Source organism: Patella vulgata, chromosome 9 (genome assembly GCF_932274485.2).
Source record: "Patella vulgata chromosome 9, xgPatVulg1.2, whole genome shotgun sequence".
In the NCBI taxonomy this organism is placed as follows: Eukaryota; Metazoa; Mollusca; class Gastropoda; family Patellidae; genus Patella; species Patella vulgata.
In genome coordinates, this window is record NC_065887.2 from 13,763,067 (window position 1) to 13,779,594 (window position 16,528).

The 16,528-nt window shown below is 35.6% G+C and overlaps 2 protein-coding genes across 4 annotated transcripts in view; one reads left to right on the plus strand and one right to left on the minus strand.

Moving 5' to 3' along the window:
• Positions 1-203: 203 nt before the first annotated feature.
• LOC126831906 (zinc finger protein 610) lies at positions 204-12,896 on the minus strand. The gene is made up of 7 exons (XM_050562574.1): positions 12,739-12,896; positions 10,614-10,975; positions 9,496-9,683; positions 7,830-8,163; positions 6,902-7,066; positions 5,242-5,846; positions 204-3,007 (listed from the first exon to the last, which is right to left on the minus strand). The coding sequence occupies exons 1-7, from the start codon at positions 12,768-12,770 to the stop codon at positions 2,570-2,572; spliced, it is 2,124 nt and encodes a 707-aa protein (XP_050418531.1). The 5' UTR covers positions 12,771-12,896; the 3' UTR covers positions 204-2,569.
• A 159-nt stretch (positions 12,897-13,055) lies between these two features.
• The window catches only part of LOC126831902 (mediator of RNA polymerase II transcription subunit 24), a 28,189-nt gene continuing 24,716 nt past the window's right edge, over positions 13,056-16,528 (plus strand). For all 3 annotated transcript variants that reach the window (XM_050562559.1, XM_050562560.1, XM_050562561.1), the window contains exons 1-3: positions 13,056-13,184; positions 14,622-14,819; positions 15,568-15,650. In XM_050562559.1, the coding sequence (XP_050418516.1) occupies positions 14,630-14,819; positions 15,568-15,650 (273 nt within the window). In that variant the 5' untranslated portion in view covers positions 13,056-13,184; positions 14,622-14,629. The remainder of the gene's footprint in view (positions 13,185-14,621; positions 14,820-15,567; positions 15,651-16,528) is intronic.

Here is a 16,528-nt window from a genome sequence, read left to right on the forward strand (position 1 = left end):
ATTGGGTCTTGGGGATATTGTTATGGGTGAAGCCATAGTGACAAAAAACTGAGTCAATAATGGATATTCTTCACAACTCTTCAGTAATTACGGGACATCTTCTCTCCCTAGTGTGCCCCATCCTCCCTTACTGAGGGGACTGCCAGATGGATTGAGAGATAATAATATACAATATTCAGTTTGGTACTAAGCCCATATTTTTTGCAATTTACAGGATTGTACACTTTAGTAAAAACAATGGGTTACAGCAAAATTGAAGTTTATTACTTCAAAAATGTTTTCTAAACTAGTTTGATCAGAAATTGATTTACCTTTAAAAATCAGTTGCATGAAAATTAAAAAAAATAAATGAAAATTATTTTTCATGTCCCTAATCAGCCCCCGTAAATACCCGTAGGGACTAGGTCTTAAAACCCACTATAGGGCATATTTCTTCTACTAATTGTTTTCCAGCAGTTTTTGTATCCAGTACAGACACCCATAGATTACCTGGCGGTGGCAGTCCATTAGGCATTGCTCATGCAATGATCTGTGTGACCAGTACACCAGAGCCCACAACAAAACATTGCTCCAATATTGGGAAATGGTATTACGTGTTGAGACAAACATGTAGGTGTACTTTCAAAGAGAGTCAAATTTAAAACATAAACTATGACAACAATTTATTTATATAAATGCTATACCATGATCAGCTATAAATAATAACAATTTTACTCATAAGAAAAACAAACTGCTTTAGACTGAGATGTGTGGTGTGAAATACTAAACAATGTTATAAAAATATTGGGTACAATAGCATAAACAACTAAATATAAAGCAATTTGGTGTTAATTAGTAATGAAAGACAATACAGGCAGTGCTGGATTTAAATAAAGAGAAGCCCAAGACGGGAGTGGGTGGCTGCACGGACACCCCACGAGCTTAAGAAATGAAATGGGGTTTAACATCCTACTGTTCTGCTCCGACTGGACTAATGAAGATGGGCATACGCCACACATTGTGTTAAGAGTGAAATTGTGCCTTGAACAGCAGCAGCACTATGCTGGCCATCACCGGGGTGGAAATTTTGCCTGGCTTACACTCTTATTTATATCAAATTCCAACGGTTGAGTGTTCTTTTACCTGCACGGCAATGTGTATATGGGACCTCAGTTTTTTGTCCCATCCGAATAACTAGAGAGCTGTCCTTGTCAGGCCCACCATCCTGCACAATTGACAAGGAGCAACCATGCTGGAAAATCTTGATGAACTTTCTCGGTAAACACCGAGAGCGAACCTGCATCCTCCAGATTAGTAAGGTAGGATCTTACTCACTGAGCCATTGTGGCACACCACAATCTAAGGGGCTTCAACTTTGCTATACATTGTACCAATACAATTAAATATGTGTTTAATTTTGTCAACCATTTACATTTTTATTAATGTGAGTGGTTGTGTAGGTAGGGGCCCCCTGTTTTGCCCGGGGTCTATAATGCTGTAAAGATGGTCCTGGTAGTGCTTATACAGTAATTGGGGGTTGGTTAGCCGAATTCTTAATGCATGCATGTTAAGGTCTGTCAAATGTCGTGGTTTTGATTCGTCGCTCGTACGTGACAAGGAGTGTGGTCGCCTGTCTAACCTTTTGGATTTTTTCAGTGTCCTATGAGTTTCTTCCATTGCTAAAAAAAACTCTAGACGCAAGTGAATTATTGAAATAAAATTGAACCATATGCTTGTCCCGAAATGACCGAGTTGACGTTAAGCCCTTATTACTGATTTCGATATTTTATTTTAAATGTCACATCTAATGTATCAGGTGGTATGCACATTTAGTTTATGTATCATTATACAGCTGTTTGATTCTTCATCTATTTTGTAGTGCTTTAGAGCATGACTTTTGTGGAATATAAGCCCCAAATAATGATGATGGTGATTTGTAAAGCTTAATAACATGACTTCTGTGGAATATAAGCCCAAAATAATGATGAGGATGATGATGATTTGTAATGCTTAATACAATGTAGCATGACTTTTGTGGAATATAAGCACATAATAATAATGATGATGATGGTGATGATAATAATAATAATAATAATAATAAGAGGTTATTCCTTGCTAGACCCTTAGTCCTACACCACCAACAATGGCAAACCACCCCAGAAAATCCAGAGGAACTTTCTAGGTCTACACCAGGGGCTTGTTTCACGAAATTTTAACTAAGATAAAATCCAAATTTTAGTAATTTAATTGGATAATATTAGACTGATTTTAGTGCTTAGCTAATCAAAATTGAGATATCTATTAAAATTTGGATTTTATCTTTAGTTAAGATTTCGAGAAACAGGGCCCAGGATTGTAACCGGGATATCCTGGTTAGCAAGCCAACATCTTACACCAGAATTGTAACCGGGATCTCCTGGCTAACAAGCCAACATGAAAATGAATATTTTAACATTCCTGATTGCTAGCAGAGATATATATTTAAATTGCATTATAGGACATTATTAATATTTTATAAAATTACATCTGTATAATCAATCATCAATAAATAAATAAATTTAAAAATTTGTCAATTTGACTAGACTTCAATTTATATGGGTAGGTTTTCACTTAAATAAAACAAGGCAGTAGTAGCTTCATTGGATGGCATACTGAACGACTGTCTCAATCCATCACCTGATTGGTCAAAAGTTTCCTCCATAGAAACGCCAATCACATCTTGAACCAATGGTTGTTCAGGCTGACCTGTTTGATCTGGAACAACCAAGGATCCGCTCTTGCACTCAGATAAAGTTAGAACTTGTTCTGTCTCCTGTTTTACGACATCGTGTATTTTTTTGTGTCGTCTCATCGTAAAACATGTGTTAAACTGTTTGTTACATAGATGACACGTGTATGATCGAGGATTCAGATGTATTGTCGCTATATGTTTTTTCTGTACGGATTGAGTCTTAAAAGACGAACCACATAAGTGACAGAGATAAGGACGTTCTTGCTTGTGGGATATTTCATGTTCTTTTAAGTGCGCCTGTTAAAAAAAAAATTACAATAAATTATATTAGTATTACTATTATTAGTTACAAATAAAATATTTGAGTTAGAGAGATGAGGTTTAACGCCCATTCGACAAAAAATATGTCACTTTGGTACAATTGCATTTCAATTGTATTGAGTGAGACAGAGTGGGGTTTAACTCACAGTCGACAAAAGAACGTACACAGCATGTTAAAATCTATCCTCAGTATCCCCAGTGTACTCATTCCGTTCTAATCCACACTACCCTGGGTTAATCCATAGGATTTCTACGATTTCAAATTATCTGCCCGGGCCTTGATTGTAGATAAGGTCTACGAACGTTTCGCCTTCGATTTTATCAGAGTAATTAACCAAATTCATGTCCATTTACAGAATGATTTATGTAAATAATGTATATATTTCTAATTCATTTATAATTAATTGTATTATCAAAATATGTAGTATGTTTTGCTGGTTTCAAATATGTATAACATCTATATGTTTGACTTTTGTTATTATTATTACTATTCGTTCTTTATCTGAAATGTTTCATTCTGTTATGTTTATTATTATTGAACTTATACTTGGCAATTCAGTCCTGTTTTCATTAATTTCATATTATATAATTTTTTGTTAGTAAGTACTGTACGTATTTAGAATAGTTTAAACTTCTCTCATTTAGGCTAACTCCTAAACTTTTCCGATGAGATTTATTTCCCTTTGGCAACTTCCTTTTCAATTAACGATGCATGGGATTGGTCAATAAAAATAGCACAATAATCAAGAGAGAATAATTTGAAAACGTGTCTCCCCCATAGATTAACCAAGGGGTTAGTGGAGTAGAACGGAATGAAACAACTGGGGATACCGAGGATGGTTAAAATCACCTGACAGTTGAAAATACAAATAAGAGTAGGCCATGCCATAGCACTATTGCCCATCTAAACTTTGACTGTTGGTCTACAGTTAGCTTTGTTTGAGAACAGATTCTAAGCTAGTTGACCAACATTTTAAGTCCTAAATCAACGATTTTAGTCAAAAACACGAAGTATACTTTAAGAAATTTTAGAAGTATTTATTCTGCTTCCCTTTAATGGAATTGAATAGGTTTATTTACATGTCATCTTTGTGTGTATGCCAGATGTGAAATGGAATAGAACCGCATTACAGAGATTTATTCTCGAAGTTTGAGTTACATGTAGATGGATCTCTTTGTGCAGAATGACTTGTCCAGATAAAATCCCCCCTCATAGTGCAGCATATACCCGTCTTCATTAGCCCAGTTGCGTCTTCATTAGCCCAGTTGTGGTAGAGAAGTAAGACGTTAAATCCCCATTTCATTTACTTAACAAATAATCACTTTCTTGCATCAAAGAGAAATAAGTCACATTGTGACATTGGTCTAACTAAATCCATCCCTTGCTAATTAAAAGCTAACAGAAAATTTATATACAGCATTGTGCAGAGGTTTGGAGATGCCCAGGGATTACTGTATGTCCTCAAGGCTCAAAAATGGAGCCTAATATTCAGAAAAGTGAGAAAGAAAGTCATTTTAAACTAAAATTAACTGCGATAAACTCAAATTTAAAAAACCTTTTAATTTCAATTTCATTTTTTGATTGGCTTGCCCAGAACCTTTGCCCTCTCTGCATGCCACTGTTTATACAAATACTGAGTGTAAATGAACACAGTCGGTATATTTCCCAACCACATATTGTAGTTCTTTGCTTTAGCACTTGGATGAAAAATCCCCAAAAGGCCCTTGGACCTGCATCAGTGACAAGGGTAAACCATGCCGAAAAATCCTGAGAAACTTTCTTGGCTAACACCGGGATCAAACCTGAGACAGCGTTGTCAGCGAACCAGCGTATTACTCACTGAGACACCAGAGTACTAGGACAGAAAAGGGGACAGATGTCTTGGCCACTTATACGTTTTCAAAAAAGTATAACATTGTAGATATTTGTATCTGAAGTAATCAAAAAATTTGGAAATTCCAGAAACGATTAATCAGTTTCACAATGAAAAGGTACAAAATTCTTCGTTGGTCCTCGGCGGTTGATAAAAATAAATTTCGATTTATCTTAATTTAACCAAGTACTTATAGTTATATCGGGGATAGTCGAATTAGATTGTATGCAAGGATTGAGATAAATTTTTTTTATGACTTTGGTGTCAATATTAAATTTTGACAATGTGCTTTTCCATTTTATGCCACATTTAAAAACCAGAGAAATGTTTACTTACTTTTGATCTGAAACCCTTGGAACAAATTTCACAAGTAAAGGGTAGAACTCGATCCTTTCTGGCAAGATGCGTAACTTTATGTGCTTTCAGTGTGTCTGTTCTCTTAAAGGCTTTCCCACAGTGATCACAAAGATAGGGTCGAGCATCCCCGTGAACATGCTTCAGATGTCGCTGATACCGGGCACTTACGTCGGTCTTATATGTACAACTTTGACATTGGAACATTTTCTTCGTCACTGGTGCGGCGTGAATTTTTTGATGTCTAGTGTAACTGCTGCGTAGGTTAGTCTGAAAATTGCACGTCGTACAAGAGAAAACATTTTTCGTGGCTGGATGTTTGTAACGCTTGTGTCGGGACAGATAGAACTGTTGATTGGTTGAATAGTTGCATGAATCGCAATGATAAACAGTTGTACTGTGTTGTAACTCGTGGCGATTCAGGTGACTCAATCGTATCGTGACAAACGTACACTTCTTACACTTAAAAAGTTCTACGCTACGACTTTCGTGGATTCGTTGATGTTTTTTGTAGTGACTTGGGCGAACAGTTTTAAATGAACAGATAGTACACGAATACTTGTAAGCTTTATTGGTAAATTCTGCAACTGATAAAAAAAAGAACCATAATTAAGTATTGTGATTATTATATGCCACGTGCAATCTATATTTTGTTTCGTTTTTTTTTATACTTTCGATGGCCTACACTATATGAAGATCTGACCGGTTGTAGCTATAGGTTGCGTCAGAGGTCATACGAGCAGCTTTTAAAACTACGACGACGTCAGACAATCAGCATTGATGTTACTATTGGATTACCTACAGTTCCATGCAAAACACACCTAAAGTTCGCCGTAACAGATCATTTCATTGGCTAATAGCTCACATCATTCAGAACACGTCAATGATAACAACTTTTCCAGATCATAGTGTAGTAAAGACAAGTAAAATGAAATATTGACTTATAAAAACGAAACGAAATAGGATCTGGGCCCTTATTCACGAAAACTTAAACTAAGATACAATCAAAATTTTAAGAAATACTGCAATTCGATTGGCTGACCAGTAAAATCAATTTGCATATATCCAATTTGCATATTGGTCAGCCAATCGAATTGCAGTATTTCTTAAAATTTCGATTGTATCTTAGATTAAGTTTTCGTGAATAAGGGCACTGTGTTTTAATCAGATTGTGTCATGTGTGAAAGGTTTACCATCCACTCAACACAATTAGATGAGGAACGAGACAAGGTTTAAAGTCTTGTCAATTCAATTCTTCGAGACTATGAAATAATTTTCAGATCCATTGTTGTGGGTGCCCAAACAGTAGCATTTCCATCTTTCTTTTTCGGTTCCACAAGTACATGTACCATCCCTGACAAGTGAGAACTGGGTTTAAAAAAACCCTGACGATTCTTCTTGGCCCATGCAGAGAATCAATCCCAGACGATCTGATCAGTTCAGAAACAATGTAGCAATAGAGGACTGTCAGAACTGGAACTGTAAAACTACACGAGACTGGATTAGAGAAATTCTAACAAAAGATGCTGGTGTCCCCCAGGGATCAGTTCTGGTTCTACTACAATAATAATTCTTCTAGCTCAAAACAATGATTATTGTTCAGACCATGCTATTGTTGATCATGAAAAATTATTTGACTAACCTTTATTCTGATCACTAGCAGTATCATTGTTGTTTTTCGTATCTTTCAACAATACCTGTAATTTTACAGGTTTAGTTAATTTACGTCGAGGTTTTCTTCTTTCTTTAGATTCCATGAACTCATCACTATCAATATCTATATCACTAACTGGATCCTTGTAAAATCCTGCAATGATCAATTGTAAAAACAGGTCACTGATTATTGTGAGTTAAACACATATTTATTAGCGCCAATTTTAATTTCATAATAATGGCATAAACCAGGAAGAACAAGGCCTTCATTGCTCTCTCTGAAAATTCTTGATAGTTCTTCTCAGCTTGAACTGCCATCCAAACTACAGCTCACCAATTAGGAACTGAAATGGGTTATCTTCCTACATTTCTGTGACAAAAGGGGTTAATAAAGTGTATTATCATGGAAATCTGGCATGGGTAGCAGCATTTCTGTCAACTTTTTGACAAATTCCAACTGCCAAGGGTTCTTTTATGTGCACACAGGGGAAACCACACTTATCAACCCCAAGACCCCTTGGAAAGTGAGTGGTAAATAATCACTGAGCCACTGTGGCTCCTTCCCCAATTACAAGGGAAAATGGATGCATGGTAGGAGCGAAAGCTTAATAGAATTAAATTTGGCACAGGAGATTTCATGCGGTCGCTTACGGTGATAAGTCGCAGCATATGAGTGATTGTTGGAGCATGACGGTCTTATTTGGCAGTAGATTTTACCTGTCTAGAAGATTTTATCTGTAAACATGTACCTATCTAGAAGATATTACCTACACATCTAATTGTACATGTCTATCTAGAAGATTGTACATGTATATCTATAAGATTGTACATGTCTATCTATAAGATTGTACATGTCTATCTATAAGATTTTACCTGTATATCTACAAGATTGTACCTGTATATCTACAAGACCTTACCTGTATATCTAGAAGGTTGATGAACTTGTCGACCACGAGATGATATGTGAGGTACTAATAAATCACACTGAGCTTGAGTATCACACATCATTTTTACTGGCTCTGGTTCTTTCTGTACAAAACATTTACCACCCTCCCCGTTCAGCAACGATTGTAGTTTATTGTTTAATTTAATGATAATATCTAAACTTCCATATATGGTACACCGATGTTGTTCAGACATTTCCATTTGTACTTCTGGTTCTGTTTGAATTTCCATCCAAATGAGAGATTCGTAATTTGGTATTCTTTCTATAACATCAGTAGATATGGTAGCCGAGACACGACAAAAGACCTGTAGGTAAAGAATTATAATTTGAACTTATATCAAATATATACCTTTATTTTATGATCAGTAGTGGAATACCGCGTTTTATCAGTGAAATAAAAGTGTTATTCCACTGGCCATTTGTTTTTACCTAAAATGATTGTAAAATCATAAAATAAATAGAACATTTGTCGTTTTGTCGTGAATAACATATTTTATTTCATCTCTAAGCAAGAAAATGTTTATATTTTCACTCATGCTGTGCATTCATGAAAATATAAGTTTTCTTGCTTCTCAATGAAATAAAATATGTTATTCACTCTAAAACGACAAATATCCTCTATGTAATGTACTCAAGTTAACCTTTAACAGTAATCAAAATCAAATAAAAATGCAAACTGATTAAATACAGATCTATATTTTTTTTTTTTTTTTTTTTTATAATTTCGATCCCCTTCACTACATGAAGATCTGACCAGTTGGAGTGGGAGTCGCGTTAGGGGTCATACGAGTGACTTTTGACCCTATGACGCTAGACATTTGATTAACCAATCAGTATTAATGTTTCAAGTGGGTTTTTGGAAATGCTTTGCCTTCACTGCTAGGTATACACACAGTTCCGTGCACCCAATGCCAAGAACTCGCAACAACAGACAATTTCATCAGGTTATATAAGAACTCTTCCACAAATTCTAGTGTCGTGAAGGCTAGTAAAACGAAAAAAAAAAATTGTTTCTGGCTGTAGACAGATTTATACTGTGATCATGCAACAATGATGAAACAATACCGTTGCTATTTTAATTTTGCTTTCTTAATTAAATATTATCAGTTTTAGCAAATTTGAACGTGAATTACACAGTCAAAAATAAGATATTATAATGGGAAGTGAGAGATCAAATTATGATGGGGAATTTGACACCAAATTCTTATGGAGAGTTTGACGAAGTTGTAATAGGGAGTCTGAAACCAAATGGTAATAAATGGAGAGTCAGACCACATTACAATAGCTAGTCAGACCAAATTGTAAAAGCGAATCACACCAAATTGTAATGGAGAGTCAGACGGTAGACCAAATTATTATGACACCAAATTGTTATGGAGAGTCTGGAACCAAATTGTTATGGTGAATCTGGCACCAAGTTGATATGGTGAGTCTGGCACCAAATTGATATGGATAGTCTGTCACCAAACTGTTATGGAGAGTCTGGTACCAAATTGATATGGAGAGTCTGGTACCAAATTGATATGGTGAGTCTGTTACCAAATTGATATGGGGAGTCTGGTACAAAGTTACAGTGAAGTATCAGAGACCAAATTGTAATGGGGAGTCTAAGATCATAGAATATAATTATATCATACCAGTGAACACGGAGGTGGTGGAAGGTTGGTAGTGTTTGTTGAATAATCTCCCATATTAACTTGATTGACAACTGACACATGTGGTAATATACCATCAGTATGTTTATCATCTTGTAATAATAAAACAGTACCATGTGATAAACTCATCTCATTCTCTAATGGTGTGGATGGCGTCACTAGATCACTACCTATAACAACAAGAGAGAAAATGAAATGAGATTTAACATCCTACTGTTCTGTACCGACTGGGCTAATGAAATGAAATGAAATGAAATGGGGATTAACGTCCTACTGTCCTGCTCCTAAACTGGGCTAATGAAGACGGGCATACGCCATACAATGTGCTATGAGGGAAATTTTGCCCAGGCAGCGGCACTACGGCCTACTCTAATATCGAATTCCAACTGCCAAGGGATCTTTCACGTGCACGCCAATATGTACACGGGGCCTCGGTTTTTCGTACCATCCGAACAACTAGGCAGCTGTCCTTGCCAGGCCCTCCGTCCTGCATCACTAATAAGGGGAAACCACGCCAGAAAATCTGGATGAACTTTCTCGGCCAATGCAGATGAGTAGTAAGGCCCATTAACCAAGCTGTGTCAGGTTTGATGCTGGTGTTGGTCGAGAAAGTTTCCCGGCAGCTTCTAGTCATTCGGATGGGACAAACAAAACAGCATGCAAAAGAAACCTCATCTATTGAAATTTAAATAGGAGTAAGCCGCAACTGACCGTGAAAAAATTTACCCTCGTGGTACACTACATGCATGCCTGTCGTCATCAGCATGGTCACTCAAACTAGGTCATTTCAGGGCTAACATGTTTCAATTTTATTTCAATAATTCACTTGCACGTACAGGTTATTAGCTGTGGGAGCCAACCCACAAGGTTGGACACTCAACCCTACTCTTTGTCACGTATAGTCAGTGAATCAAAACCAAATCAATTGATTCAGTGATAGACCTTATGATATAATGCGCATACGTTAAACCATTCAGCCACCCAACTCTCCTAGCCTGGTTGGTACGGAACAGTAATACATGTACTGTAAACCCCTTTAACATTTCAATTCAATTTTACCATAACTGGAAAGGGTATATTTTGTATTGATGATTACATACCAACGATAGTTTTCTGACCAATCATGTCCAGGCTGTTGGTAACAACTGGTACTGTATTCACAGGGTCATAGGTCATGATAGTTTGACCTACATTATTTGGATCTTCACTCAAATTCTGACGTATGGCCAACTGTGTCTGGGCATCTAACTGATCTAGATGGATGGGTAGAGAACGAAATGAGATCAAGGTATTGTTGTCTGTAGCTATGGTTGCCCATTCTGACGAATCCATTTCTCCAGTTGCATTTTCTGAAGTTCCACTCGTTAGTGTTGCTATGTGGGTATTGCCATTTATGTTGGTACATGTTATTGGAATCATTTCTGTAACTTGTGACCCCTCAATGGTGGCATATTCTGTATGACTAAAAAATAGAATGATATTGTACATCAGAGCAGTTGTATCCGGTCAGGGGTGGACCGAAAGGACTATGCTGTGAGACTATATTTTTAGTTTGCAGGGGTGGGGGGGGGCTTTTTTTTAGTCTTGAATTCATGTTGTTAACCCTTTCACTGCGTATACCCGGTAGTACCGGGTATTATAAAATGTCGGTAAAATGCCCGTACCCGGTATTACCGTGTACTCAGTAAAGCCCTCGCTAAAATTAGTACCGTAACTGCAAGTGCCATCTATTGTATTTTCTATACACTAGAACATATTTCCACGTGTTTCAAAGCAGCAAACCGTAAAATGGCGGAGTGCATTGTGACAACGTAGACGATGCACTCTCGACGAAGTCGTGAATGACGTCTTACTGACCAACATGTGGACAATTTCGAGGCGGGTGATACACATAATTCGTTTCCAGTTACTTGATAATGATAGTAGTCAGGACAGTGATTGGTATTATGAAGTGTGTGATTTGTTGCGCGACGTTCCGCCCATGGCTAGCTATGTCTCCCGTGCATGATGAACAAGCCCAATGTGAACACGATAGCCCTGTGTCTGGAGTAGATTCTGACAATAATTCTGATGTTGATAATAATGCTGGCCTGCTGGATCGTAAAATACGCAGGTAATTCCTGATTCCCGAACGTGTAGATCTATTGACTGACTATATTGATAATGATATGGGACTTGGGGACGAAAGTGAAAGTAAAAACAAGGTATTTCAATCCGCACGTGGTCATGGCAGCGGGAGACGTGATGCGCGTGTTCGCGGCGGCATTGCTCATGGCTGCTATTGATATTTTTGTTCATTTTATATATCTTTATCAAAATCCAGTAAAAAAACCTATATCTTTTAAGTATTTCATGGAGAAAAATTCGTTTTCGTGTTAGCTTTAGTGTGAAATGAGAAATCCAAAATGGCCGCCATGACGTCACGTGACTACATTATTATGCAAATTTCCAAAATTCTATTTTTTCCTCTTAGCCCAACCTCATGCCCATCCCAACAGACAAAAAGATTTTTCATAAAAGCTTCCATAAGTACTGCTTGGCATTCAGTTCCAACCTCCCTTTTTTCCTCAAAAAAGGGTCTAGCACAGGCAGTGGATTTACGTCTAGCATTGAAAGGGTTAATGAGGAATTGGTGAGATTGACGCACACTAAATTTGTACATGACATAAGCTAGAAACATCAAGATATGACTGAGGATAAGAGATTATTTTTGTTACAAAAATTTGGAAAGTGGTACATCCTACAGACGCAGGTGAGGTTAACTCATCCACAAGCAAACTTGCCCAATCTCTGATTGAGTCTTGTATTTCAAATTGTTGCCTATTTTTCTTTGTGACTTAGTATTATTATTTAGTTGTAGTGAAGTCTTTTAGAATGAAAATTGGTATAATGGTCAAAGACCGCAAAAAAAAAAAAAAAAAGAAAAAAAAAACTCAACTGGGAGCCGTGTCATAACATATAAGTTGAAGGGAGACAACTCTACTTGTCTTGTCCGATTTTTAGGACGTATCTAATTTAATAATGGAATGCTAGTAAATTAGGTAATTTTCAGCCCCCCAGATGCAATGTCGGTGTTTTAGTATTTTTCTATAAACTGTTAATTTAACCGATTTTGCTTTCCTACATAGAAATTTTCTTAAGGACTCACTGTCGGTGGTAGAAATTTGGTACCGTAAGGATTCAGCGTATCTCAACTACGAGAAAAAAAGTAAACGTTTACTGAACCTGACATCCTGGTGGTTTATAGAATCTTCCATTTTCAAAGGACTATTAGCTCCAATTAGGTACTCTTTAATCGATTCCAATTATCAAATAATAAATTTGCACATTATTTGCATTTCTTCAGTAAAACAAGGAATCCTTTTCTCCGCTCGATTTAGGTTTGCTCCGTAAACCGGAAGTATAAAAATTACAACGTAAAAAGTTTACGAAATCAATATTATTAGTTGGCCTTAAAAAGAAAAAAATTATTTGTTCATATCATAATATTGTAACACTGCTACTAAATGAAGGAAAGGGTTATTAATTAGATTTTTGTATTTATAAAATATATATTTAGTGCGGAAATGCTTAATGGCGGCGCCCATGAAAAGCAAAATTGAAAACAAAGAAATTGGTTTTTTTACGAATAGATATTACAATCAGCAAGTAACAGATGGTAGATTCATATGGTATTTAATTATGTGTTTTGTATAATAGCTAATGACAATAGAAAATACCGAAACAAATCTTTTTTCTTTCGTAGAAATCGCATTTATTATCATTGTAGACTCTCGTCTCAGGAAATAAATATTTATTATGTCATGATTGATTATCGAAAATGAAAAGGCAAGGACCTGCCGCTGCTTATCCCAGAAGACAATACATAAAGTAACTTGAAGGATTAGAAATGGTTGATTCACTATCGACCAAATTACAAATAATAACACAAACGTGTACCACGGACTGAGCAGATGTCAACAGCTACCATGCATACAATTTGGACTGTTTGCATATTTCTCAGTGTCAAAATTGAATAGAAATTACAATAATATTTTTTTTTAAAAATTGGATGTAAATCACTCTATAACACACTCATAATATAGACATTGCCCATGTAGTGTGAAGCTGACTTGTCAAACATAAAACCTTCATAATTACCATACATTAAAGATACATTATATATGTCAGTAGTAGACACAGAGCTGGCCATTCTTGCTATAATAGTTCGAAAATAGATAATGCAAAATTAATATATTGAAAATTCTTATTCAAATTGCTCTATTGCGAGTGAAGATTTTAGTCTTTGAACGTTTGACAAGATGTGTGCATTAATTGCACCACCATATTGGCTGAACCATTGTAATCTACTTAATATCACAGATATCCGATGGCATCAAGAGTTGAATATGGTCTTGTCATGTTAATAAATGTCTAATTAATTGTTTATATAACATTTTAGACCTAAAGAAATATGTGGTTTAACACCGTTTTCATCCATTTTTAGATTCCAAAGAACAGAGCTTTTCACCCTTTGGTATAGATACAAGAATGTACATTGTACATTATGAAGCTAAATCATTGCATTGGTATTTAAACATTTAATGCATCTGTTTTAGCTACATTTGGCCCCTATTAGGTTCACCTTGCGATATTATTACTCAAATAATGATGGTTTCAGAATGCAAGTGGTACAAGAAAGAGGACCTGACATGTACAATGTAGCTTCAGATGGGAATATAAACAAGCTCACTTGTGTATGCTATTGAACCTGCAGTTGGAAATCAAAATTTCCCATATAACACACTGTATGACATATGACCGTCTTCATTAGCCTGTTAACAGAACACAATTTTTATGGTTAACAATCATTGGTTTTATTCTGAAAGCACAACATTTCAACAAATATCCTCTTATCGTTACCAAGCACTTGATTGAAACATTGTGGTTTTAGAATTAAACCAGTGTTTGTTCAGACGTTTCCCCATAAAAACTGTGTTCTGTTGATGTGTTAGATTCATTAGTCTGGCTGGTGCTGAAAAGTAAGATGTTGGACCCCTTTTATTTATTGCCCTGGGGCATTAAAAGTAGGTAGTAGTGTCAACTGTTCAATGTATTTATTATTTTAGGTTAAAGTATGGCGACCATTAAAATGGAGGGAACTACTACAACCATTAAAAAAGAACCAGGTATTGGCAGTGGTCTAGCTAATCAGGTGAAATTAACATTGATGAGAGCGTGGACAGAAAGATGGTCAGAGGTACAGTGGGGAGTTCATCTCAAACGTATACTAGCAACAAATTCTAATGAAGGTGTTGACTTGGCAGGTGAGTAATGAATATATACAAGAAAAGTTCACACATACACAGTACTGTAGTGGAAAGCCAGAGATCAAATTGTAATGGAGAGTCTGTGATCATGTTGTAATGGAGAGTCTGAGATCAAATTGTAATGAAGAGTCTGAGATCAAATTGTAATGGAGAGTCTGAGATCAAATTGTAATGGAGAGTCTGAGATCAAATTGTAATGGAGAGTCTGAGATCAAATTGTAATGGAGAATGAGATCAAATTGTAATGGACATATTTTGTTAACTTCAAATTGACAAGATATTGTTGTTTTTTATTTTAAAATAGTTATTTGAATCAGTATATATGTATTGGTTCACACTAGCCAAATAAACATCAATAGTGATTGTACATGTGTATGAAAATAGCTATTTATAGAAATCGGTTCACACTATATAATTAATAAACATCAAAAGTGAGCGTGTGTATCAGTTATATTAAAGATGATGATTTAATTTATTAACAATCAAAAAATAGCACAAAGAAGTAATTATACAATTTTAAAAAATAGAAATTCTAATGTTTTAGGTTAAACTGATTTCATGAGTTCTACATAGACCTTAGTGAGTAGTGACTCATTTTAGGCAGTCGAGGTGCTAGAGATTGGTAGATTAGGTCAGATCAAAGAACATGTATATCATTGTGTGCGTTTATGACTTTTAGATACATTAAAAGTTTATGTATTAATGATCTGAATTATATACTAAAGTAAATATGTTCTCTTTTCAGAAATTTTACTACAGCAGGCTTTAGTTGGAAGTAGTCCTAATTCACTGGTTTTATCTTATCTAAAACATATTGTATTATCACAGGTTAGTCTTTAGATCATTACAGATCCTCTTGTATATAGCAAGCTTAAATTTGATATAAATATGTAATAGTGTGTAATTTTGTTATCAGCTATTTTACCAACTATAGATATTCAATTGTTCAATTCACTACTTTTCCGAGATATATCTCCTGCTTACTAACACTGATAACACTGATGATAGACACCCCAGTCTAACACTGATGATTCTGAGACACACTGGCCTAACACTAGTGCTCCTACGGTTAGGACTTTTTGTTTTTCGAATAGCCGTAGCTATTAACCGGTTTGTAACCGTTAATTGTATGGTATCAATTTTAAACATAAAACAGCTTGTCAGGAGGTGCGAGTCATTACTCATGCGCACGCTATACTCGCCTAAAAGGCATTACACGCGCAAAAATTTCAGGAATTCTTTAATGAAAATTTAAACTATCTAAGGCCGTAGTTATTTATTTACCTGGTTAACTTGGTTCATTTGAAATATTTTTTAATTCAATATATATCTACGATAATATACAAAACAATACTCTGTTTCCCTTCGTACGTGACAGATGGCGATAATATTACGATTACACAATGTTACTAAGAATAGAATAAAGTAAATTGGAAGACGTCTATTGATTGGACAATAAAGAATTAATTCCTCGCTTGCAAGTAGAATTTTTATGATTGGTTAATTTAACTAAAAACCAAAGTAGAATTCTTGCGAGAAATTACGAGATATGAAACGTGTTGAATGTCGTAAGGAATCTAGTATAATGTCATTTTCTATCCTTTATGATTATATTTTGAATGATGGATACGTTTTTAAGTAAATAATAAACAAGGTAGAATATAGTTAGAAATGCCGAGAAGTATTTAGATTGGATTAACATTAGC

What these genes read in the sequence shown, in the direction of transcription:
- LOC126831906 (XM_050562574.1), bottom strand. Translation starts at nt 12,770, where the DNA reads ATGGAAGATTCTATAAACCACCAGGATGTCAG. An exon ending in ATAAACCACCAGGATGTCAG is followed by an intron (nt 10,976 to 12,738) that starts GTTCAGTAAACG and finishes TCTATTTTTTAG; the next exon opens with TCATACAGAATATGCCACCA. An exon ending in TGCTAGTGATCAGAATAAAG is followed by an intron (nt 5,847 to 6,901) that starts GTTAGTCAAATA and finishes TTTTTTTATCAG; the next exon opens with TTGCAGAATTTACCAATAAA.